Raw genomic sequence first — 26,205 nt, forward strand, 5'->3', positions numbered from 1 at the left:
ATCAGTGTTGGTGTCATGTTGCTTGAAAGCTTATTTGATGGATGCTTTTTCAATTTCAGCAATGAACATTCAGTTGTTCATCCAACTGAACTAACTATTTGTTAAATTAAATAAGCAAATAGCTGGGTATTTCACAGACATATATATATATATGCTCTTAACTTCATTCTCAAGCCATATTAGCATCATGCAATATGTGACAAGACTGGACCAAAAAATTGCAGGCACTATACATTCATTATGCTTCCACACAGTTTCCAACTACCTAGTTTCACTCACAAGGCTTGGAATGTCATGACTGTAAAATGAACTTCTTAACCTTTTAGCTATGCCTACATCAGTGGATACAGGCATGGTTGAATCTAAGTTTAATTATTATCACATAGTCTGACTGCCTTAGTTACTTTATCTAACCTAGTGGTTCTCGACCATTTTTTTACCTATGGGCCTATTTGATTCCTCTTTCACTTAGATAGACTTCTGTAGTCATTCAATGTTTAAAAAAATCCTTTTATATTTTTATAATTAAATATTATTAGGAATTGTACCAAAAAATTGTTAAAATATTTTGTATGCTGAAGAAGTATAATCAATGTATAGCACATAGATTTTAATGACAAAATCTTATATGAACCCCTAAGGGTCAAATGGACTCCATTTGAGAACCACTGATCTAACCATTTCTCGACCAACATTATGCTTACTCTACCATGGTTACCACCCAAAAATATTCATTTGTATCCCGTAAAGAATGAGGTACCCTGGTATATTACCTTTCATTATTCGGTATACATCAGCTTGATTGTATTCTGCCATCTCAACACTCTTTCCAGACATTTTTCATTGTACCAACATTGATAACAGCATTCTTGCAAGTTTCGCACCTGACTTGAAGAGGAGAAATTCCATTGGCAATAGTGAAATTTAGGAAGATCTGTTGCAATTATTTCTTGTCAGATACTTAATAACACATTTAGTTTTATTCTCACCTCAATAAATACAATTACCCCAGAGTAATAATGGTTTAAAATTACATTGACCCCCAGTGCTCAGCTGATACTTATTTTATTGGCCCCAAAAGGATGAAAGGCAAAGTCATCCTCAGCAGAATTTCAACTCAGAATGTAAAGACAGGAGAAATGTAACTAAGCAATTTGCCTGACTTGCTAACAGTTCTGCCAACTTACCACCAGAGTTGGCAGAGTAATGATAAAATAACTAAAGTGGGATGTGATAGTGCGATTCTTGAGCCAAGCTTAACTATACGGTTTATGCATTTCTCTTCTGTTTGGATTAGAATAACAACTCTTTAAGTTATTTTCAATTGTTGAAAAAAAGTTATAAGTAAGTATTACCATAGTATAAGGTGTATTCAAGGAGAAAAGGCTCAGCAAGAAATTGAACTCATACACTTCACTAACTGGAGAACTGATAACAGTTTTTTAACTGCTGAGAGACTGAAATAATTAAGATTTTAGAAGAAAAACAATAAGAAGTTGATAATTTCAATAAGAAGAAAAATAACTTTTTCATCTAAAAAAAAAAAACTAGTTTAAATTTTATTTAAACTCATTATTGATCACAAACTAATTGGACATCCATCATTACTTTTAAAGTACTGATAAAAAATTGTAATTTCCCCAAGATCTTAATTTGGATGTTTCAATATATTATCAACCTCACCAGCTGCATTCACTGATTCTGCCTTCAAAATATAAACACCAATGAACAGAGGAATCTGGTGTAGATTTTTTTTAAAAACAAAGATGCAAAAATAGAGGGCAAGTATTTCCTGGCAATAACATGTGTTAAGTTCCAAGTTTTCTTTTAGCTGTAGTTAGGTTTTGTAAAAGCAGTAAATTTTTATCTGCTAGAATATGAAGAAATGAGAGATGTCAATCATTTCTGTTCAAAAAACATAAGATGTTTCCAAAATTTTTCTTTTTCCTTTTATTCTTTGTTGTATAAACTTTAAAGAACATGCAACATATAAATTGCTTTGTTTGTTGGTTTTGTTTCTCTATCTGCCAGAATATGGTGGATGCAACATCGAAAAAGATGTTACCAGCATGTGTTCTGCTGGAAGAAACATTATTCTATGGAAATGTAATTTACAAATTTACCAACAAAATCTTGTATGATTCGATTAAACAAAAACAATTCTACATTTAATTCAGTTGAAACTCACAAACATTCATTCGACAGACATATTTTCTACCATTTTTCAAAACCGATATGTAAATAAAAATAATACTGCTATTACTAGTAAAACATTATTATTTTTACTACTACTACTACTACTAAATTTTACTTCTTAGAGCTCCTGATCTTGTTCTGGATAATTCTGTGAGTGCAGACTGCATCCTGTTGTCAAAGGTTTCATGGGGTTTCTTTCCACGAATTATAAAACTTGGTACTTAGGTGGTAAGTATCATGGAAGATACTCAACACCCAAGTCTCAATCTCAAAATCCTAGTTGTCCTCAATAGAGCAGCTTTGGGGGGTGAAACATTATTATTATTATTATTTATTATTATCATTATTATTATTATTATTATTATTATTATTATTATTATTATTATTAAGATGATGAGCTGGCAGAATTTTTAACACACTGGGCAAAATGTTTAGTGGCATTTTTTTAGTCTTTACATTTTAAGTTCAAATTCTGCTGAGGTTGACTTTGCCTTTCATCTTTTCAGGCTCCTTAAATGAAGTACCAGTGGAACACTGGGATAGGTGTAATTGATTAGTCCCCTCCCCACAAAATTTCAGGTCTTGCGCTTTTAGTAGAAAGGATTATTATTGCCTAATGTGTCTAGAAATGTGGTCAAACTCAGATCCACATTTGTAAAGTGAATTTCTTAACCACATGGTTATGCCTTCACCCATATATTTCCAAAAGTTATTTAAACAAAGTTTTTGAGAAACATAACATCTCAGGCAGAAACCCATTGATGAAAATTCATTTTCCTCATGACAAAGTAATTCATTCCACTTAGTGAACATTCTATATTTATTTACTAACTTCTGACACTGACCACCATCGCTAGTTTCCTCGGACTCCACCATTTCACTTCCATAATTTATATGATCAATGTTAAGTTGAAATTACTCATCAGTTAATAATAATAATTTATCTAATAATCTCTAAGACTGGCTGCAGTTTGAGGAAATATTTATTTTCTTACTTCATGTTACCATTAATCTATTGTCTGTTTGCTTTTTTCATCAGATTATTCTGTATATATGATCACATTGTTGAGATATATTTTAATGATCAAAGTAATCCGCAGAATTCTTTCACAAATTAAATTGATCTGTGTCTCTCCCCACCCTCTCTCTCTCTCAATTTAACCATCATAAATCAGAAAACTTATTGATCTCATATAATTTTCTTGAAGAACCATTTCTTAGTATTTTATTTTACTCAATTCAACTATCATCTGGTCAATTTCAATTCAGTCTATTTCAGAATATAGTTAGGTATATTCTTACAAGTTATGAGCTAGATAATTAAAATATCAACTTACAGGCGTAATATAAACATATATATTACTGATATTGTCAATTGTACCATCAGTTTCACAACTTAAAACAATTCTAGATTATATTAATATTGTCTGCACCATCAGTTTCACAACTTAAAACAATTCTAGATTATATTAACGTTGTCTGCCAACAAAAATTCATCTCACTTTCCCTGTAATGTTTGCAAGACAATGTTTTAATGTTGTTCTGTTTGGTGATTTACCTAAATCACTACGTAAATATAAACTGAGGAAATCTTATACACTGTAGAATAAAAAAATAAAACTGCTAAAATTCCATACCATACCAGCTTCCATCACTCAGGATATTAAATAAAGGGTGAAACACTTATAGTATGCAAATTAATTGTTTTCAGCTCTCTGAATGTTATATGATAATAGTTTTAATTTTACAGTATTTCTTAAAATATGATTCCACTCTAATTATGCAATGGGTAAATGTTGTATCCTGAAATTTGTCTAAACTACAATTTTTATATTAAATCAAAGAATTCAATTTGGGGAGCCAAACAATATATTTCACAAAGGATTCCTAATTTTAACACCTGGAACAGTCTATCAAATATAAATGCCTATTTCTAAAACAAAATCTATTTTATATAAATATGTCCTTTAGCTATATGTTAGCAAGTTAATAATAACAGTACCCAAATCACTATTCAAAAATAGTATGTTACCCTACCCTTTACTTGTATAAGTAAAACAGATTAGTTGCTTATTTCCCTGGAATTGGACAAATAATGTGAACACATCTGATGAAACCCCAATAAAAGTTAAAAATTGATTAAGGTTGTTCATCATTTTTCACTCTTCATAATTAATTTGGATTTTGCCTAGAAAGTTATGCTCCAAGACACAAGTCCAGGCAAGGTTGTTTTTGAAAGACTAGCAGTCAGCCTTGCATGTTGTCCAAGAGAAAGGCAAAGGCCAATACAGCTTGGCATCAGTGACATCATAACTCCTTCCTCTGCTGACTGAACTGGAGCAACATGATATAAAACGGCTTTCTCAAGAACACAACACACAGCCCAGTCCAGGAATTGAACTCATTATTGTAAACCCAACACTCTAACCACTGAGCCATGTAAAGATGCATGGTTTAGTGGATCATAACATCATGGGTTCGATTCCCAGCAGCATGTTGTGTCCTTGAGCAAGACTTTACTTCATGTTGTTCCAGTTCACTCAGCTGGCAAAAGTGAGTCATACTTGTATTTCAAAGGACCAATCTTGTTACATTCTCTGTCACACCGAATCTCCCAGAGATCTATATTAAGTGTACGTGTGTTTGTGGAGTGCTCAGCCACTTGCACACTAATTTCACAAGCCGGGTGTTCCATTCATCAGATCAACTGGAACCTTCAATGTCATAACAGATGGAGTGCCTGTTTTTATAGTAGTTAAATTAGCCTTGTTTGTACATTTTCTATGTAGGTTTACATATCTATTTTTTAACGCTAATTCTAGCTACTAATCCAGATATAATATAAAATACAATAATTGAAGAAATGTTCACCATTGTCATCATTACACCCAGTTTCCTCATCTAACACCCATGAGACGACATTGTCAATCTGGCTATTAAACATTAGAAATTTTATTATATATGATATTTGTCTCAATCAAGCCTGGATCATACTTCTTGGCCAATCATTTTTGTGTATTTTATATGGAAATATATGTGAACTAGAGCATAATTCATTCCAAGTTTCTTATGGACCAATCTCTACTTTACTACATTTCTGGCTGTGAGTGTGACACAGGATCGTCTGTAACTCAGTGGAATTTGTGTGACAAGCACTGATTTATCACTAATATAAAGTGAAAAAAACACACAAACTTGCATAAAATATATGTGTGTGTGTGATGTGCTTCTATGCAGCTTCAGGCTATGGTACCAGTTACGCACTGGGGTCGATGTAATCGACTTAATCCGTTTGTCTTCTCTGTGTTTAGCCCCTTGTGGGTAGTAAAGAAATAAGTAGTTGCCCATAATACTTTGCACTGGGATCAAAACCTTGTGGCTGAGATGCAATTTTCTTAACCAAATACCCATATCTGAACCCTTACTCAGTTACTCGACCATAGAACCACTAATGAGAAGTGTTATACTGCATAGTAGCAGTGTAATTTAAGGTACAACAGATCTAGTATTCACATTGTAATGTCTAAATCTGTTGTATGAATATGAAGTTTAACAATGTATGTATGTTAGCATCATTATCACTGTTTTTGAATTTCACACTCATTCACAGATCTTGCATAAACTAATTATATTATCATTAACACCTCAGTCTTTGATGGAGAGTTTATTGCTCTTTCAATACTTGAAGTGTAAATTTACCTTCATTGTGTAAATTTACCTCTGTTTTTGTGTCAAGTCTGCATATTTCTCGATGTTTTTCTACTTGTTTAACTGAATAATTTTATAGCTTCAGCTAGAGAATTTGATTATTCATATCAATCAGCAGAGGTGGTTGGTGATGATGATCTATCATGATTAGATACACAGTCTGTATTTGAAAACTGAGACATTTACTTAATCTAGATGTGTTCAAAAGCAATATCGAACCTTGTAGGATTTTAAGTGAACACACACACAAGTAGTGAACTAGTGAAGAAGCCTACTTACCAGTCATGTGGTCTTGGGTTCAGTCCCACGGTGTGGCTTTCTGGGCAAGTATCTTCCACTATAAACCCAGGCTGACCAAAGCATTGTGGGTAGATTGGGTTTACAGAAATTGAAAAAAGTCTGTCATATATGTGTGTGTTTGTTTATACTCTTGTCTAGACATCACATGATGATTATAAATGAACAGAACCATGATACAAGTGAGGTTGTTTGTTTCCAGTCTTCTGTGAAAAAACATGCATAAGTATAGGAAAATATTATCCTACTTAGAAACAGGTAAAGGATGGTAACAGGAAGGTATCAAGCTGTAGAAAATCTACCTCAATAAGTTCAATCTGACCCATGCCAGCATAGAAAAGTGGACGTTAAATGAGGATGATGATAATTATAATAATAATAATAATAACAAAATATGTACAGTCTATAAGTGTTCACCAATTAACCATAAACTGCTTTACTTAGGTTACCCATAAACTACTTATGTTAAAAGCAGTATAATTTATTTTCAATTTATAAGGGGAAAATATTTTAATTCAGTTTTCAAGCCAAAACTAAAAGCTTTAGTATCAACCACAGAACAATATTTTCTGACTCCCCCACATCACCACCACTTTATAACTATTGTTCATTGATAACACGTTGAAATGGAAAGAAACCAAGTTAGAGATAATGGCTAAGTATTAGTGTAATGAGAAGCGAACATCTTGATACTTTCTTTCGTGAAGACTAAGGTTATTCATTTTGATTTGCTGGAAGTTTTTTTTTTCTGTAATATATGTACTGCTTTCTTAGTAATCAATGTACATTGATTAGCATCAGGGATATATTGCTAAAAGCAAACTGAAACCAGATAAATAGTGGAATGAGAAATGAAAAAGAAATTGAAGAAAAATTTCTCTGAGCAAGAAAATTATTGTCTTTTTTATTGAGGCTTTTTATTATTATTATTATTATTATTATTAATATCATTATTATTATTTAAGGCAGTGAGCAGGTAAAAACCATTAGCATGCCAGGTGAAATCCTTAGCAGCATTTTGTCCATTTTTACATTCTGAGTTCAAATTTCATCGAGGCTGACTTTGCCTTTCATCGTTTTGGGATTGATAAATTGAGTATTAGTTCTGGAGATCAATGTAATCATCTAGTCCCCCACCACCACCACCCTCAAAATTTCAGACCTTATGCCTTTAGTAGAAAGGATTATTATTATTATTATTATTATTATATTATTATTATTATTATTATTATTATTATTATTATTGTGTGCTGATAGAATCTTTAAAGTGATGGGCAAAATGCTTTGTGGTATTTCATCCATCAAATTCCACCAAGGTCAGCTTTGCCATTCATCCTTCCAGGGTTGATAAAATAAGTACCAGTTGAACATTGAGATTGATGCAATCGACTTAGCCCCTCCCCTGAAATTTCTGGTCTTGTGCCAAAATTTGAAACCATTATTATTATCTTATAATATTATAATCTTATCTTATCTTTGGAAATCATTTACAGATCAATTAATTTTGGAAAGAATTCTACTTCTTATTTTTAAATGTCTATTTGTACATTTCTTTTGGTTTATGTGCTTCATTATTTCATGAGTTAAATACTTTGTAAGAAATTAACTCCAAAACAATAAGGAATCTAACTAAAAATTATTTTAAATATCTAATTCTATATGTTGCTAAATAAATATATTTAGTTTACTTTCACTCTCATAATATCCTAATAAACAATAAAATGTATTTGATTTGTTAATGTTATCAGTTTAAATATAACAACAATTAGAAATAATTTTGTATTTAATTTTCACTCTTAAATTATCTCGCTTTGATAAATATTTAACTTTAATTAGTTTACAGTTAATTGATATCCAGAAACTGAGGAAAGTTTAATAACACTAATCATAAATATACTTAATTTTAATGACTATTTCTTCTTATTATTATTACATGTAACATTTCAAACATTAGTTTCTCTCTCTGTCTCTTTCTCCACACACACACAAATGGTTTTCATTGTTCTTCCGGCTGTATCAACTAACTTTTGTTCTCTAACAAACACATCAGTTACAACTAAATTTCTTACTTTGAAATTCCAGTGGTCCTACATCTCAATGTTAGTAATGGAAATTTCTCTCTCTCTCTCTCTCTATATATATATATATATATATATATATATATATATCGAAATCGAATTGAACCAGCCAGGATCCCTGGTCTGGTGGTACGTAAAAAGCACTATCCGACTCGTGGCCAATGCCAGCACCGCCTCGACTGGCTTCCGTGCCGGTGGCACATAAAATACACCAATCCGACCGTGGCCATTGCCAGCCTCACCTGGCACCTGTCACGTAAAAAGCACCCACTACACTCACGGAGTGGTTGGCGTTAGGAAGGGCATCCAGCTGTAGAAACATTGCCAGATTAGACTGGAGCCTGGTGCAGCCTTCTGGCTTCCCAGATCCCTGGTCGAACCGTCCAACCCATGCTAGCATGGAGAATGGACGTTAAACGATGATGATGATGATATATACCTCTCTCTATATCTTTCTCTCTCTCCTTATCCATTTATCCATCTCCCCTCCCTCTCCCTTTCCCCTCATCTAGACTCCAATTTGCAATGTACTTTTAATACCACAGCCATTGCCATGTACCAGGTAACAACTGTACAAGGTGTCGTTAACCTGATCCACTGTTACCTGGTGCTTGGCAAGTGTCAACAATTGTCTGGGTATTGAACATTGCAAATTGGTGCACCTGTGAAGAGGCTAACATCAAGATGAAGGACCTAAAAGTATTTGTCAAAATGACATATTTTATATAGCAGAGACTGAGTATAATATACTACATAGAACAATGAAAATCAGGCAAATACCAAAACTTATTATTTCATTGTTAACTTTAAGGAAGATTTAACATAGTTCTACTTGAGATAATGTAATTAAGAGTTTCTACAGATAGTTTAATCAAATTTCTCAAATTTCAAAGCAGGTAAACATTTAGAAATAAATGTTATTAAAACTTATCAAAGTTTTTATGAAACAAATATTTCAAAAAAGCATCAGTAATAGAATTTCATTCTCAATTTATAAACTTTTTTTCAAGACATTTGCTTCTGAGAAAGGAATGTCTTTACATTTGGTGGAGTGGAGGTTTGCTGGAAAACATTATTTAAAAAATTATATAAATATCAAAGAATATGATAATTTGGGTTTGAATCAATAAATAATTGCCTAATTATTTTGTAATTTTATTTTAATTACTTTGAAGATCTAATCATTTTTTTCTCTAAACCTAAAGGAAACACATCCTTACAAAAATAAATTATTGAACTTCTCAATCCTTTCATTTTGTAATTAGACAATTAATTTGAGAAGATATTCAAAGATATTAACTTTCAGAATTATGCAGAATGTCAATACACATTAGAATTTTATGATTTCGAGAATTTTATCTTTCTTTTGAAACCAACGACAAATGTTTCTTAAATATTTACTTTTACAAATTTTCTGAGCATTGTTACTTTGCTAATTTTATACTTTATTATGGTAATTTTTTATTTATTTTTTTTTCTTTCTTTGTTGCCAGTGAAGTATTTGGTCAGAATAGTTGGCATTTTGTAAATTACTTTTCAGTTATGTCTTGATCCTTTGTGATTTTTTTTTTCTTCCATTTTCCTAGTAACCTTCATTGTTATGTGTTCTATTGACCTTTTATCAAAGGTTAGGCTATGTAATACCAAGATACTTATTTTTGTTATGTTTGTTAATGAAAAGTAATAGATTTAAAGGAAAAATAATTATTTCTATCTTGTTTTCAAGCTAAAAAAAAAAAAGGAAAAAGTCCTAAGAAAATTGATCAGAGCTATTGTCATTTATGTGTAATAATGTGTATTGGGCATGAACTTAGCTGTTTATATTTAAAATCAAACCCATTACAAGTTCTGGGAATATTAACCAAAAGATATTGTGACCTGAAGAAAATGTAGATTCTGACATTTGGTCCAAGAATTGTTTGCAAAGACCAAAGATATGATTCCACAAAGGAAAGTCAATTCAACCTGCTGGCAGCATAAGGTTCATTTTTTTTCCTGACCAATGAATGGTATTGCAACAGTCATACCCTTTAAAGCATCTACTTTTCCTATTATATATATATATAGTTATAATAGTTATATATATATATAATCTGAGAGTGTTAATATTTATAAATTTTAAATATCCAAAGGATGTTAACTCTGATACTGCCAATCAAAAGTTTGATAAACTCCAAAATTACTTAATTAATTTCTTAGATTATGATATCCTCAAGTTTAATCTCTGCTATAAAAGATAAAACACCATTAAAATAGTAATGATTATCTGTTCAAATAAATCTAAATTTTCTTGACCTAGAAATAAAGATAAAGTTTTGGTGATGCTAACTCTTCATTTTGACAAAAATTTCATATTTTTCCAGCAAAAAAATTCAAAATTACAAATTTACCAAAATTCTAAACTGTCTGTGCATAATCTGATTAATTGATCTTATGAAATTAAGTATTAAATTACTCGACATTTTGTTGGTTTTCTTTTTTTTTTTCTATCTAAATGTATTAGCTTTTTATAATATCGACACAATAACAACATCAATTGTTAATAACATCACATCTGTATTGCATAGTGTAATGTAGATTATAATATATTATTGATATTCTGGTAACCTTTGCTCTAATTGAATAATTCTAACTATAAAAACAAGATGACCTATCTGTAGAAACATTCTTGACATTATCTTATCTCTAAATAATGTTATATATTGATAAAAATTCTTATCTAATGCTAGAGAAATCTTTTAGGAAACTTACATTGTTTTAAAATATACATATATTTTCTCAAATCTTTCTTTACAATTTAATATACTTTGCTTTAAGTTTTGTTTAAATTCTACAAAATCTCTTTATATTTTCATATTTCAAGTTTATATTTCTTCTTAAATATATTATTCTTTAAATAAAAATAATAATCCAAACAGATATTGGAATCATAATATTATATACCATTCATAAATTAATGTTTATTTTTTCAGTTAAATTTATGTTTCTTTAACTCAATTTTAGCTTTGTTCAGTATAATGTTAAATGTTATATGATCATAGTTTTAATTTTACAGTATTTCTTAAAATATGATTCCACTCTAATTATGCAATGGGTAAATGTTGTATCCTGAAATTTGTCTAAACTACAATTTTTATATTAAATCAAAGAATTCAATTTGGGGAGCCAAACAATATATTTCACAAAGGATTCCTAATTTTAACACCTGGAACAGTCTATCAAATATAAATGCCTATTTCTAAAACAAAATCTATTTTATATAAATATGTCCTTTAGCTATATGTTAGCAAGTTAATAATAACAGTACCCAAATCACTATTCAAAAATTATTTGAAAGAACATCATCCCTTTATCAAGGCAGCTAAGAACTGATGTTATTTCTCAGCATTTTATTGGTAGTCAGCCTCATGCTGATAGCAGGTTTCTAAGGATTGCTGAAAATAGAAGATTTAAGCAATTCTTCAATGGCAGTTTGGACTGTGTAGTTTGTATTGCTACTCTGAACGTTATTTATATTCCCAGCTTCCCAAGAACTAACTTCCATGAATCCTTGTCTTTTTTCCATTCCCACAAAAATGGGAATATACATGTGTACATAGGCAACTCTGTGTGTGCATATAATATATATATATATATATATATATATATATGTATGTATATATATATATGTATATGTATGTATATGTTACCCTACCCTTTGTACATCCTCCGACCCTTGCTTTTTTTAATTTCATTTTTGTTCATAGTGCTTGGATTTGTTTTAAAATCTTGCAGTTCTTGATCTGAATGTTGTTAGAGATTTATTTAAATTTCTTTTCATTTATTCTATAGCAGTCAGCATGAATTATGAAACATTTATTTCTTTTGAATATTTTTTTTTATTCCATTAATTACCTGTCTATTTATTTTAGCTATTTATTGCACTTTATCAAATCACTTTTTTATATTTCTTTGTTATTTTTTTAAACCACTGATTTCATATTTGCTCTTTATAAGCTTGCTTATGTAATTTTCGTTTGGGGCAATATATAAATCTTAATTGTTGTTAAACCAGAGAAATGATCAGTTAATTTTTTTCTTTCTCACCAAATTCCATGTACGTGTGTAGATGGCTTGATTCTAGCCAACTCTGTATGGTATCTATTTCAAATTATAGAACTCTTAATTTGGTTTTTGGCTTTATAAATACATAAACAGAAAATAAGAAAAATTATTAACTGATAACATGTTTGAAATATTTGGTTCATAATTCATAGATGCTCAACAAATTAAAATTTTTAATTTATTATATCTTAATGATATAAGCTTTTGAGAAAACTCAATAGAATAATTCTGCTCTGCCAGTATAATACTGCTGGTGTAAAACTTATTTATATGTTAATACATACTTTTCTTTTTTGTTCATATGTTCTCTTTATCATAATGTTTTGCACTTTAAGAAACTCTTTGGAATAATTTTATTAGTTTAGAATTGGATTTCTTATACATTCAGAATGCAAGAATGCAACACTTCTGTTTCACATGCTTGCTTATTCCTTCATATATATATAATTATATATATGTATATATTCACTGAATCACTCTTTTAAAATCCCTGTTCTCTTTATTTTGTTTGTGTTCATACATTTTTCTCTAAAATGCATATATTTCGAGAATTATCTCAAAATCAGAAAAATGAACTTGAAAAAAAATTAGTTTCAAAAAAAGTACTTTGAGGAATAACAGATAAGTTAAGATATTGACTGGAAAACAATGATAGAAGGTTGGGATGGGGTTTTTGTTTCCTTTTTTTTTTTTCAGTGTTTTCTTTGTGTTTTTTTTTTTTTTGTTTGGTTTGGTTTTTTTTTTTTAACCATAATCTAATACTTGTTTGTATAGAAAATATCAACAGCTGTTTGGAAATGTAGGAAAGTGATATTAATAATTGTCAAACTTGATTCAGCCTTCATGATAAAGTCAGATTGTTTTGACTTTGTGTAATCTCAATCAATTTCAAGTGTTTTATAGGAAAGCAATAATATTGAAAAACAATTACATCAGCAATCAATACCACAAAAGTTCAAATTTAGAAAGTATGAAACACATGAAAAGTTTCAACCAGTGTAACCATTGTTGTTAACCTTTCAATTCAACAACATTGAACTGTCAGATTATCGATTAGTAAAACTGATTAATATATTTATTAATCTACTCTATCAACAATTTAATTCTAATTTCTATATCTTTTACATGAGCTTCAAAACAGATTAAAATATGCATACTGCATATATTAATCTTTCATATCCTTTATAGCCTTCATTTACTGTAATTATAACCTTGGGAGTTTAGTGCTTATCTCAAGGTGTTTTTTGTTTAACCCTTTCATTACCAAACCGGCTCTGGCTCCGAGTACAAATGTCTTGTTTTCATAAGTTCTCAATTAAAATCTTCCACCAAACCTTAGTCACAATTTATGTTCCTAACACTAGCTTAATGATAACCAAGTAATTTTACTAAATTCTTTGTTATATTTAAAGTAATTAAAAGAAACACAGAGCATCTCAAAATAAACACAGTAACGAAAGGGTTAATTAAATTATTTGACTCTGTTCACTTAATTGGTTAACTAGCTTTCTGTCAGTTACAACAACAAGGGTTCCAGTTGATCTGAACAATGGATTAACCTGCTCATGAAATTAACGTGCAAGTGGCTGAGAATTCCACAGACATGCATACTCTTAATGTAGTTCTTAGCATGACACAGAATGTGACAAGGCTGACCCTTTGAAGTACAGGTACTACTCATTTTCGCCAGCTGAGTGGACTGGAGCAAGGTGAAATAAAGTGTCTTGCTCAAGGACACAATGTGCCACTTGGAATTGAACTCACAACCTTACAACCGTGAGCTGAATACCCTAACCACTAAGCCACGTGTCTTGGTTAAATGTTGATATAATTCTGTGTTTTTGAACCATCAGTAGTTTTAGTTTGTTTTTGTTTGTTTTTCTTTCTGCATATATCACAGTTTGTGTTTGCAAACAACAGCTTCATTGGTTAAAGGTTCCCAATGTGCCAATTATTGGTTCACAGTATTTTTAGTGGGAAGAGTAACAAATGCAAGTCTGGATGACTCAGATGAAATAAGTACCAAAAGTATTTTTGTTCCATGCACTGGTTATTATTTCCTCCTCAATCTATGAATATATCTCGTGCTTCACAACTATACATACATACATATATATATATAATATACAATATACATATATATAATATACATATATATATATATATACATATATATATATAATATACATAATATATATATATAATACATATATATATATATACATACATATATATATATAATAATACATATATATATATATATACATACATATATATATAATATACATATATATATAATATACATATTATATATATATATATAATATACAATATACATACATATAATATACATATATATATATATATATACATACATATATATATATAATATACATATATATATATATATACATACATATATATATATATAATATACATATATATATATATATACATATATATATATATATATACACACATATATATGTATGTATGTTTGTATGCCTGTATGTATATGCATATATATGTATACATACATACACACACGTACTTACACAAACATATATGATAGGCATCCACATAGTTACCATCTACCAAATTTCATCCACAAGGCATTGATCAACTTGAGGCTATAGTAGAAGACACTTGCTCAAGGTGCTGTGCAGTTATATTCAGACCTACAACTACATGGTTTCAAAGAGAGTTTCTTGCACCCGTGTTGTTCCATAAATCTTCATATCTCAGACAAGACCCTTTTGGATTTCATTAAGACTGCATTTATCCAGCTGTATCCTATTGAAGTTTGCAAACTGCTTATCCAGTATCATACTTTTATATCTTCAGTCTCCATCACACACATTTAACTACTTCACTTGTATTCAATTAACAAATTAATTAAAGTAAATGAAGCAGCATCATAGTGAAGTATACCTAAGGTGTGTTATATTATTATTATTTGGGAACAACTATATTTCTAATTGACAGCTTCTCATGAAAACGCTTTGTTTTTTCAATTTTTAGATAATTTTCTAATCTATGCATTTGTTGTCTGTTTTGTTTTTTTTTTATCCTTTTTCATCTTAATTTTCTTTTTTCCTAATTTGCATTTTAGTTTGTACACTACTCCCTTATTTTCCAGTCCCTCCTCCCCCTGGCAAGTCATCCTCGGCCTGCGAGTAGTGGCTCTACTCCCTGTGGTGGTGAGGAGGAGGAGGAGCAGCAGCTGGTGCACCACCTCCCCCACACACAAACACCTCAAGTAGCCATTGAACCAACTCCGATGACTACCAAAAGCTACTTATCAAGTGAGTCGATTTGCGAAAAAACTGACAGCACAAAAGATAACAACGAGACTTGGACAATAATCGAGGTAGAAACAGAACAGAGTGAATCACAGACTGAAGAATCAGTCAGCTTTCACGTAATGCCACCAGTGAAGACGGTACCACATCGAACAAAATCAAACAAACTGCCTAAACCAAGTGAGGCTGTGACGCCAATAAAACGCTCCCCATCAGAGTCTAATATTAGAAAACGGAACTCTCCTAAAGATGATGATTCTCTATTTTGTAGTAGTTCATCTAGTCGAAACCTTCATGAAAATCGCAATTGTATATCAAGGGAAGCTTACTCAGATGTAAATTTAACCCAATCTATTCCCGACACCAATATTACTAGTCCCGGTGCCAATTGCAAGGATTCAGAAACATCAATACTACGGAAAATGAGCTCCAGTCTGAAAGCCTTATCGATTAAAGTGAGAGGCAGCTTGCTTGATGTAGGACATGATACTCGTAAATATAAGCCCCCTCGACGTTTCGGTGATATTGGCAAAGTTGATGTAATTGATCTCACAAAGGAAAATGAATGTTCTCACAAAAGACACATGAGCCGAAGTGAAATATTCAAGGGACTGTTTGTAGGTATGTTGTGAAATATAGTTGAACTTGAAGGTGACTACAGTTTTTATGCTTGCTAAATTTATTCACCGCTTGACTTTCCTCCTTTTTTCAGGGTGAGAGCGCCACCTATTGCTTGTCATAGCAAGAATTGCGATAAGTTTAACCACTCTTCTAATCCTAGTTTACTTGTACTAATAGCACCAAAGGCCTTAGACATGCATGCAGGTTTTGACCTCCCCATCCCATTGGCAGGTGACTGTTTGCTTACATAGCAGCTGTTGGTAGTCAATGCATGTACCTGCTTTGCCACTAACCAAACTGATTACCCATATAGTAGTACTTATATAAGCTAATTCTGTGGTTTTGTCCTCCAGTAAGTCACACATAGCAGAAGACAACTGCCCGTTTATCTATTTCGTAAGGGAACAGCTATGTTACTTATGGGGGTAATAAATATTAACTTTTTTTTAATCCACCCACCACACAAAAAAATATCCCTCCCACCCAAAAAAAATCCTAGCTCAACATCTTTATCTTTTCTTATCCCTAAACACCCACTTATGCAATATATGTATATATATATATATATATATATATATATATATATATATATATATGGATCTTGAGTCTTAGGAGAATCATTACACCAGTAATAACAAGCACATGCAGTGCTGTGTGTGTTTATTACTATTGGTGTAATGACACTCCCAAAACACAAGATTTGTTTCAATATGTGAATTCACATCAAGAATCTTCCAAACCAAATACAAAAACAAAGCGTATATATGTATATTTATATAAATATATATATATTTTCATATAGATATATTTATATATATATTTACATACATATATATATATATATATATATATATATATATATATATATATATATAGCTAGTAGGGAAACAATTGCCTCCTTTATCAAGCCTTTATATTTTTTTCCTTGGCATCACAACCAAACAGGCTAAAACAACTACTCATAGAAACAAACCAGTTTCTTTCAAAACCTGATAAAATCCATTCTCTTCTTCCTAATTGTCAGCCAACATTCCTAGTTTATGATGGATTACATAAGCAACAAAGCCATTACATAATTATGTTCACAAATTTGTAGTTTGGGCTGCATTCGGAAAATGTATACTAGTTATTTTGTTATGCAATTTTAATGTTATGTTTAGCAATGTTTGTTTCATTGTGTGGAGGTGGTTTCACTCAAGAAAATACATCATACTAAACAGAAATTGATGGAGAATCATAAGAATAGCTTCATTCTTTCTGCCTCCATTTTAGTTTTTCTTTTAGCAGTTTTTGAAATATACTAGTAATTTTAAGATAAAAGTGTAAATAATGGAAGATTCCAATGCTTTTTAGATTAAAATGGAGATGGTGGGAGGTAGTTGAATTCAAGGGAAATAACTTTACTTTAATAATAATGTCCCGCTCTTTTTTATCCACAGCGTGGGTGGAGGTGTAGTTAGTGGATTTTACTTCAAAGGAAAATTTTTAGAAGATGGATAGATAATTAGTTCAGTTACTTAATTAAAAAAAATATAGTATAATTAGATTATGATTTTATTGATAATTATTCTATTGATTTTCTTGATAATTATCAATTCGATACAATATAGAATTGTGGCTGTCAGCCATCAGAGATTTAAATTTTCTTAAAAATTAATTCACCATTTTTTGGTAGGGGAGGGATTTTGGCAATGGCATACGATATAAAGTATTTAAATATTACATATAATGTGTGCATATGTATATATGCTCCCAATAATCTCTATATTAAAGCAGTCCTCTAAATATTTTTCTTTTTTTTTGTAGTAATATATAGATAGATAAAAATATTTGATTAGTGTTTTGAAATTCCTGTCCAAATTTTTAAGTAAGATATTTTCTTAAATTCTGAATACACAAGAAATTGGTTTAATCCAGTGAAGACACAAAAAAAATGGGAAATTAGATTAATTATAAATCAACAGGGTATTTAGGTTTGGACCCTAAATAGGAATGCTTAAAAATGTAACTGTCCGCTGAAAGCCGCTCCTTTAGCTGCTTATCAGTATTTTTTTCTGTGTTTGGCTTATTTGATGACTACAAAGGTAATTAGTTGTGGCGGTGGTGGTGGTGGTAGCAATATTTATGGGTTTAGTTAAACAATTAACGAAGCAGGGTTTCGCTAATAATAGCTTTCATTAATGCCTTGCTTGAATTTTTTTTCCACTTAATTTTAGATAGAAGCTGCTTCTCCCAGTCCCAGCCCAAAACAAAAGAAACAGCATCCACACCCAGAACTGAAGCGGACAAAGTCGCAGGCGGCTAGCCGCAAAATTCAGAAGGCTCAAAGCAACGCATCATTGGAGGATAATAACGGCGGAGGTGCTACTATTATTATTACTACTACTACTGCTCAGTTGCAGCTGATTGCTAAACGTCAGACTATGTTTTCTTACAAGCACCTTTTTAAAATATGCAAATTGCTACAATCCTAGATCACAACATCATAAATAGCTCCCTACCAATACTACATCCTATTCCCCTTACCCCCCAGTCTTTTTATATTGGAACTAAATTATAGTTTGCATCTGTTTACAGGTTTACACACCAATTAGCAGAATGTAGTCAACTTTAATAACCACACCCCATTTCCAAATTAATTCAATTGGTGGAATAACTTTGAGAGAATTTTTGTTGAAATACTTTCTCCCTTTTCTTGGTGTTTTTGAAGAAGAAAATCATTTGTATTTCTGTTACAGTTGTCTTAGTTTAAAAAAAAATATAGAAAAATTTCCCACAATGCATTATCTCAGAGTAGATATACATTGTCTTAGTGTTTAACAAATTAATTAATTAAGAACATGCATATACAGCATGTGTTATTCTTTGATTTAGTGTGTTTAATTAATTTGTAACACACACATATATCTCATGTTGTTTGTATTTCTGGAGTTTTTGGTCAATTCAATACATTACTTTTACACAATGGTTTTTTAACTTCACTTTGTGAACTAAACATTACTTTTACAAAATAGTTACTTAAATAAATATTACTAAAATATAATTAAAATTTGATCCTTTTGTTAACAACTAGGAGTCAATATTTTCCCAAGTACTAAGTAGGTGAGAGATTAATTTCTTCCTGGAGGGAATGTTAGCCAAGTTTTCAGCAATAAACCCTGTTTTAATATATAGTTATACTAGCTTCCAGATGGTCACTCTACTGCTAGAAATAGCAGTAAAATTATCTCTGATGACACTCTGTCATCTTAAGGATAAAAAAGGGAGACGTTGGACATTGTAGTCTTTTATGAAATACCAACTTCCAATACCATTAGAAAAATAGTAAAAACAAGAAAAGAGAGAACAAGATAAAAAAAATATTCGGAAACTAATGCAAGTTGTTAGCATGTGTGAGTCTGTGAATATCACATAAGCTTGCTGCCAACATCTGGAAACTTATTCTCCCCAAAGCTAGGTGAATGGTGAATCAGAAATTGAAATGTCTGCAGCATGATACAAACTTAGAATTCTCTTACTTCTAATCCTATATCTTATCAACATGGTGGCCATGTCACCTCACTCAAATACCTTTTCATGCATTTTTTTTCTCTCATAAAATATTTACCTTCAGTGGAAAGAGTCAGAGAGAAATCTATGTTATTAAACAATCTTCTTTAAGATGGCAAGCTGGCAGAATGGTTAGCATACCAGGCAAACTGCTTAGCAACATTTCATCCATCTTTACGTTCTGAGTTCAAATTCCACCGAGGTCAACTTTACTTTTCATTATTTTGGGGTCAATAAAATAAATACCAGTTGAGCATTGGGGTCGATGTTATTGACTAGCCCCTTTCCCCAAAATTTCAGGCCCTGTGCCTACAGTAGAAAGGCTTATTATACAACCCAAGGTCATTACAATATTATTGGTTACATTTTGAAATACAAATTGAAAGTACAGTTTTTTAATTGCATCCAAAAGTAGTGTCTCTCATAGGTTGCCCATTCAATAACTTCATTGTAATTACAATTAATTTAAATATTGTTGTTAGAAATTTGAAGAATGCGGAATAATTCTTTTTTAGGAATAGTGAATCTTGAAGCAAATAGAGCTATAAATGAAAAGAAAATTATAAAAATCCTTTCCAAGTTATATAGAGTCATAGCGTTGGTTTCCATGGTGTATATATTCCTCACCTGGACAGGATGCCAGACTATCACAGGGTTACTTCTTGCCTGCTGACTGGATGAGAGCAACATGAAATGAAGTGTTTTGCTCAAAAACACAACACATCACCCAGTCCAGGAATTGAAACCACAATCTTATGGTTATGAGTCCAACACCCTAACCAATAGAAAAAATCAAAGGCTGCTCATAGACATATGCAATTTTTACTAGGAGATATGGGTTTGAATTCCACTGGAATCCTTAGACTTTTTTCTAACCAAAGAGTTTTTATCCCAATATTAACATGGTACTATTTATAGCTCTATTTGCTTCAAGATTCACCGTTCTTAAAAAAGAATAATTTAGATATATTAGTGATAATATATTATATATATATTATGCTCTAACTATAATACTATTTTTTTGATATAATTTTATAAGAGTTTTTCTAGTAGATTTTTACCATTTCCATTTTATACAAAGATATTTTATTATCAAAATTCTTTGTTTATTCCACCAATTACTTATTTAAATTAATGGTCACTCTCCACACAAAGGTAAATACTTAATATAGACATATATATATATTAAGTAGTGTCACCATCTAAACAACATAGTGTTATCATTTTGTATGAAGGGATTTAGTAAAGAAAACTGCTTTTGTTTAAATTTTCCTTTAGTAGAAAGGATTATTATTATTATTATTATTATTATTATATTATTATTATTATTATTATTATTATTATTATCATCATTATTATCATTATGATTTTTATTATTATTATTATCATCTAGGCAGCAAGTTGGCAGAGTCTTTAGTGTGTTGGACAAAATACTTCGCAGCATTTCTTCCCACTCTTTAAGTTCTGAGTTCAAATCCCACTGTGGTCAATTTGATATATATATATATATATATATATATATATATATATACATATGATCAATTAGTTGTCCATAAGTCAGGAAAAAGCATACTCAATATAAGTAAAAGTGCAGTTCTGTTTTTATATATTGTCAAGCGGTATACTGGTTATTGTATATAAATGGTTAGCAAGATACTATCAGTTTCAAGTCACCTGTTGCAACTAGGCAATATTGATGACCCTTCAGACATACTGGCCAGAATTGCATACCCTCGTTGATGCTGGGAGTGCATAAGCTCTAGACTGGTTCAGTAGTGTTGAAAAGAAGTGAAACAAAACATTGTAAAAAAAAAATTATATCATTTTCATGGGGGGTGGGGTGAAAAAGAGTTGTTTCCCCTGGAATATTGTTAGCCATGGATGAAGCAGGTAAACTGTGTTTGTGTATATATATCATTCCCTAATTCATAAATAGATATAACCAAGATGAATTTACACTCATTAAGACAGTATCCAAAAATTTCACCTCTTAAATTTAGGAAAATGCCTAAATAATATGAATTTTTTTCGCATAATTCTTTTCTCTGCCAAGCATAAACTGCATCTACTTCCATTCAGCTATGATACTGAACATTCCAGCAACTTCCAGTTGATTTTGTATGGCGTTGCTTCCTCTTTTAACTGTCATATTTAGCTGGCTAGTATTGTAGCATAGCACTTCATTGGATTCTAAGAGGATCTGCGATTATTTATCTTAGCCTTAAAGGGGTCATCCATTGCCTTAATATATGTCACATCATTACTGTTGGTCAACACCACTTCTGCTTTGTAGATCACTGCTTCTGTGTTGCATTGACCATTTACTAGGCACTCTACATGAGCATCCTGTCTTTGTCCACAGCATTGGGATACTAACTATATTTTCATGTGAGGTGCACTGCTGAATGAAACCCTTGAGTTATGTTTATTGAACATTTTCCTATACCTATGATCCTGTGTAAAATGCATATTCACTAATCTAAAGAAGGCCTTTCTCAAGCTTTTTGGTATTGAGTAGAGGAGACCCACGTGACTTTTCCATAGTGTTTTTCTCTTGTAGGTGTTACAGCTGGGCATATGTTATATGGCTTTTAAAAATACTAGCTGCCAGAGCCTTGTTGTAGTTGTAGGCCACTATATTAGAGGGTAGATTCGAGATCCTCTTACTGACATTCTTTACAAGGTTTTTAAACACTGTAAACAAGTGTAAGGAAGCTGTGTTGATATGCGACAGCCTTTCATTTAGATGTAAAAGTGGTTATGCACTTATGGCCCATATATTCAGACTTGTCAATATTGCTTAGGTACAATGGTCAGCATAAAATCAATGGCAACATTCTAACCATTTATATATTCCATAAGCACTAATATATTGCATGGCCATATATGTGTGTGCTTGTGTATATATGCATGTATATTTGTGTGCATGTATATATATATACACACATATATATACATATACATGCATGTATGTATATATATATATATTTTAATGTTTTTTTTGGTGTTCAGTTATAATGCAAACAATTTTACATTAATCTGATGGGTTACTCTATACTTTTGTAGAGTACAAATTTCTTATTCTTAAACAAGAATGTTGTTGGTAGTGACGTCGAAGTTTCAGCTTGCTAAGCCATCAGCAAATGATGGCTCAGCTGGCCAAAACTTCAAAGTCACTGTCAACAACATAATTGTTTAAAAATAATACATATATGTGTATATATATATATATATATATATATATTTATATATATACACACACATACATACATTATATATATAATGTATGTATATATACACACACTCAGCACACATGTATTGAGCTTTGTTTTTCCTTGTTTCTTCTACTAAACCTATGTGTGTGAGTATGTATATAGTGTTTAAAGGTCTGTTCAGACTCTTATTATATCAAAAAAGCTATTTCTTTTATTCCTTTTTTAATTGAATATCTTGTGAGTGATAAGGTAAAAGGGGCCAACAAAACACACTTGTCTCTCCTGTTCTCATTAACCCACTATAATCTCACTCCTTCTAGTCCCTACACTAAGGACTTTGCCTAAAACTTACACTCTCTCCTGGATTCCGTCCCTATCTACAATTTCTCAACCTCCAGCAAAGATTTACAGCTGTTGAAATTCAAACTCTACCTCCTTCCTGACTAAACCAGTTAAGAAAAATCAAAAAACAATTTTTAAAATGAAAGTCCTCATCAACAGAGTATTCTCTGCTAAATCTCTTCATTGGAATGGATTTCTACTTGTTTGTTTATGATTATTTAGCTTTGTGTGACTTCACTAATCCCCGTCCCCCATCTCCACTTCTCCATCTGCAAGAATCCCACACCAGTTACATTCTAACAAAGTAAGAGGTTTAAATAATAAAATAACCTCTATTGGGTCCCCTTGGGGTTTTTCTTCAGTCTCTCTTGGCCTTCTCATTTTATATTACCAACTTTCAGCTCTTTCTGTAAACCAAACGATGGTATGGAACAGTCTTCAGATAATCTTGTGGTGTTCTTTTTTTTTATGTATCATATCTTTTTATTTATTGATTTCATTTTAAACATTATTTTTTTTTTAAATCAATGGCCTGGTGATTGTTATCTTTAATTAGTTATTTTGCTGTGTTAATGGTAAAAAAATAATAATAATTATAAAATAATAGTACCATGGCGTGTGGGTATATACTTGTTTGGAATACGTTGACATCAGATGGCATAAACAAAATATTTTGGTGAGTATATTAAAAATAAAACCCACATATGTTTGTCTAGGTAAGTATGTTGGTACAATATCTGAAACCATACATTCAATGCATGTATTATTATTATTATTATTATTATTATTATTATTATTATTATTATTATTATTATTATTATAATCATTATTATTATTATTATTATTATTATTATTATTATTATTATTATTATTATTTATAATAAATGGGACTTCAAAAAGGATTTTTTTGAAAGTATTTTTTTTCGTCATTTCTGATATAATTTGTCGTAATTTCTTGTCACAGCTGGTTAGTTTGCATTGTAACAACTATGATGCTATTGTGGGGCTCAGGTCTTCTTGTTTCCTCTGTAGAATAGAGGTTGTCTCATCTTCCTACAGAGCAAAGTTTTTGATGTTACTTCAATACCATTTTGAACTTCTTGAACATTCCAACTTCAGATTATTTTCCTCTTATAATTCTAGTGTGTTATATATTATGTAATTTAAAATAACATTGCAGATTCCTTTATTTTCACTTTTATTCTGTTACTGGTTTCAGCCAGGGGCTGAGGCCATGCAAGAGCACCTGGTTTCTAACGTTGTAGGTTGGTAGCTATCAATTTAATTTTGATTGGGTTGAGAATAAATTTGGCTGTGTTTGTTTCTTGTAGGACACATACTTCTCAACAAACACTTTATGATCTAATTTTGGTAGAGCTTCAATTTGACCATTTCTATCATCCACCTTGCAATTCATCGTAAATGTCATACCTGCGTGAAAAATCTTAGTTCTGTATTTTATACAAAAGATCATAAGATATTTGCATAGCAGATTTGTTATACAGTTCTATCATTGTTGAGCACTAAACTTCTGTCAGCCTATAAACATTGGCTGTGAGAGCTTACATCAATTAGTTCAGCTGTTGCTATCAGCTGAGCTAATTGGTGTAAGTTATGCATGTTCATCGCTTGAAGTGACAAGGGCCATTTAGTTTCATGAGGACTCAAGATTTACGTGGTGTCTCATCCTTGACCATCTTCAAACCAGTGGCAAGCCCAGGTTGCTGGACCATGAAAGTTTTTTTCTGCAAAGCCCACCAGATCCATCCTTCACATGCATAGGCAGGCAAGCCTTAATGTTCTAATTAACCCTTAGCTGGGACCCTGACAGGTGCTATTACTCCAGGTCAGAGTACAGCTGGGTTTGACTTTAAACTGCATTGTGAGGCCCTAGTATGTGGAACATCCTTTGAGCCACTATTCTACAAGTTACAGAACAAAGTTATCAGCTGTTATAAAATTCAGAGCTTTTAGCTGAACTCATCTAAGTTATAAATCCTAGAGCTATCAGCTGAATTAATTAATGTAAATTATAAAATACAAATATTACACTTTCTTTTTTGTCTTTTGTTCCATTCAGTTGTACATCAACTTTAGACATCTGAGATAGAATGGTGTACGGAATGCTTCATGCCAGCTCAGCACCAACTTTGGCCATTTAGTTATATATTAATTAGTTGAATTACATAGTGCCATCTTCTATCTCAGTAGACTGATTTTTGTCACATCTTTTTATCACATTGTACAAGCCTTTGCCATATTTTGCCAACCTCTTACACACTGTGCCAGCTTCTTCCATATTTTATCAGCCTCTCTCACATATGACCAGTCTTCAAAGGCTTTTATTATTTGCAAGTGGGGGAAAAAATCATTTTTCTTTACTTCAAACAAAAAAAAATAAACTTGACCCTGAATCTGTACTTCCTCCACTATGGTGTTCACACCAGTACCTCACCCCACATACAAAAAAGGACTTTTGTATTCTTGAAAAATTTCTTCCCCTTTTTTCTCTTTTTTTTTCTATTGTTTTTACATATTTGAAATTAAGTTTATTGTTCATGTAGTAAGCTACAAAATTCTTATATTCTCTCAATTTCCTGACAAAATAGGAAAGGTATTACCTCAGAAGATGTCCCTAAAGCATTGTCCTGGAGGATCGTCCCTAATTTTTTTCAATCTTTTTTCTGTTTACTTGTATGCTAAATCCAATGTTATACTCTACAACATCGATTCAGGCTTAAATATTGCTAAAATGTGCTTTGTTAACTTAGTATAAACTGGTTAATTATTTCT

At 31.2% G+C, this 26,205-nt stretch overlaps 1 protein-coding gene across 1 annotated transcript in view; it reads left to right on the plus strand.

Moving 5' to 3' along the window:
* The window catches only part of LOC115224093 (syntaxin-binding protein 5), a 370,435-nt gene that overhangs the window by 293,938 nt on the left and 50,292 nt on the right, over window positions 1-26,205 (plus strand). The window contains exon 21 of the mRNA XM_036513088.1: window positions 15,496-16,306. Coding sequence (XP_036368981.1) covers window positions 15,496-16,306 — 811 coding nt within the window. The remainder of the gene's footprint in view (window positions 1-15,495; window positions 16,307-26,205) is intronic.

This window comes from Octopus sinensis, linkage group LG24, assembly GCF_006345805.1.
Source record: "Octopus sinensis linkage group LG24, ASM634580v1, whole genome shotgun sequence".
In the NCBI taxonomy this organism is placed as follows: domain Eukaryota; kingdom Metazoa; phylum Mollusca; class Cephalopoda; order Octopoda; family Octopodidae; genus Octopus; species Octopus sinensis.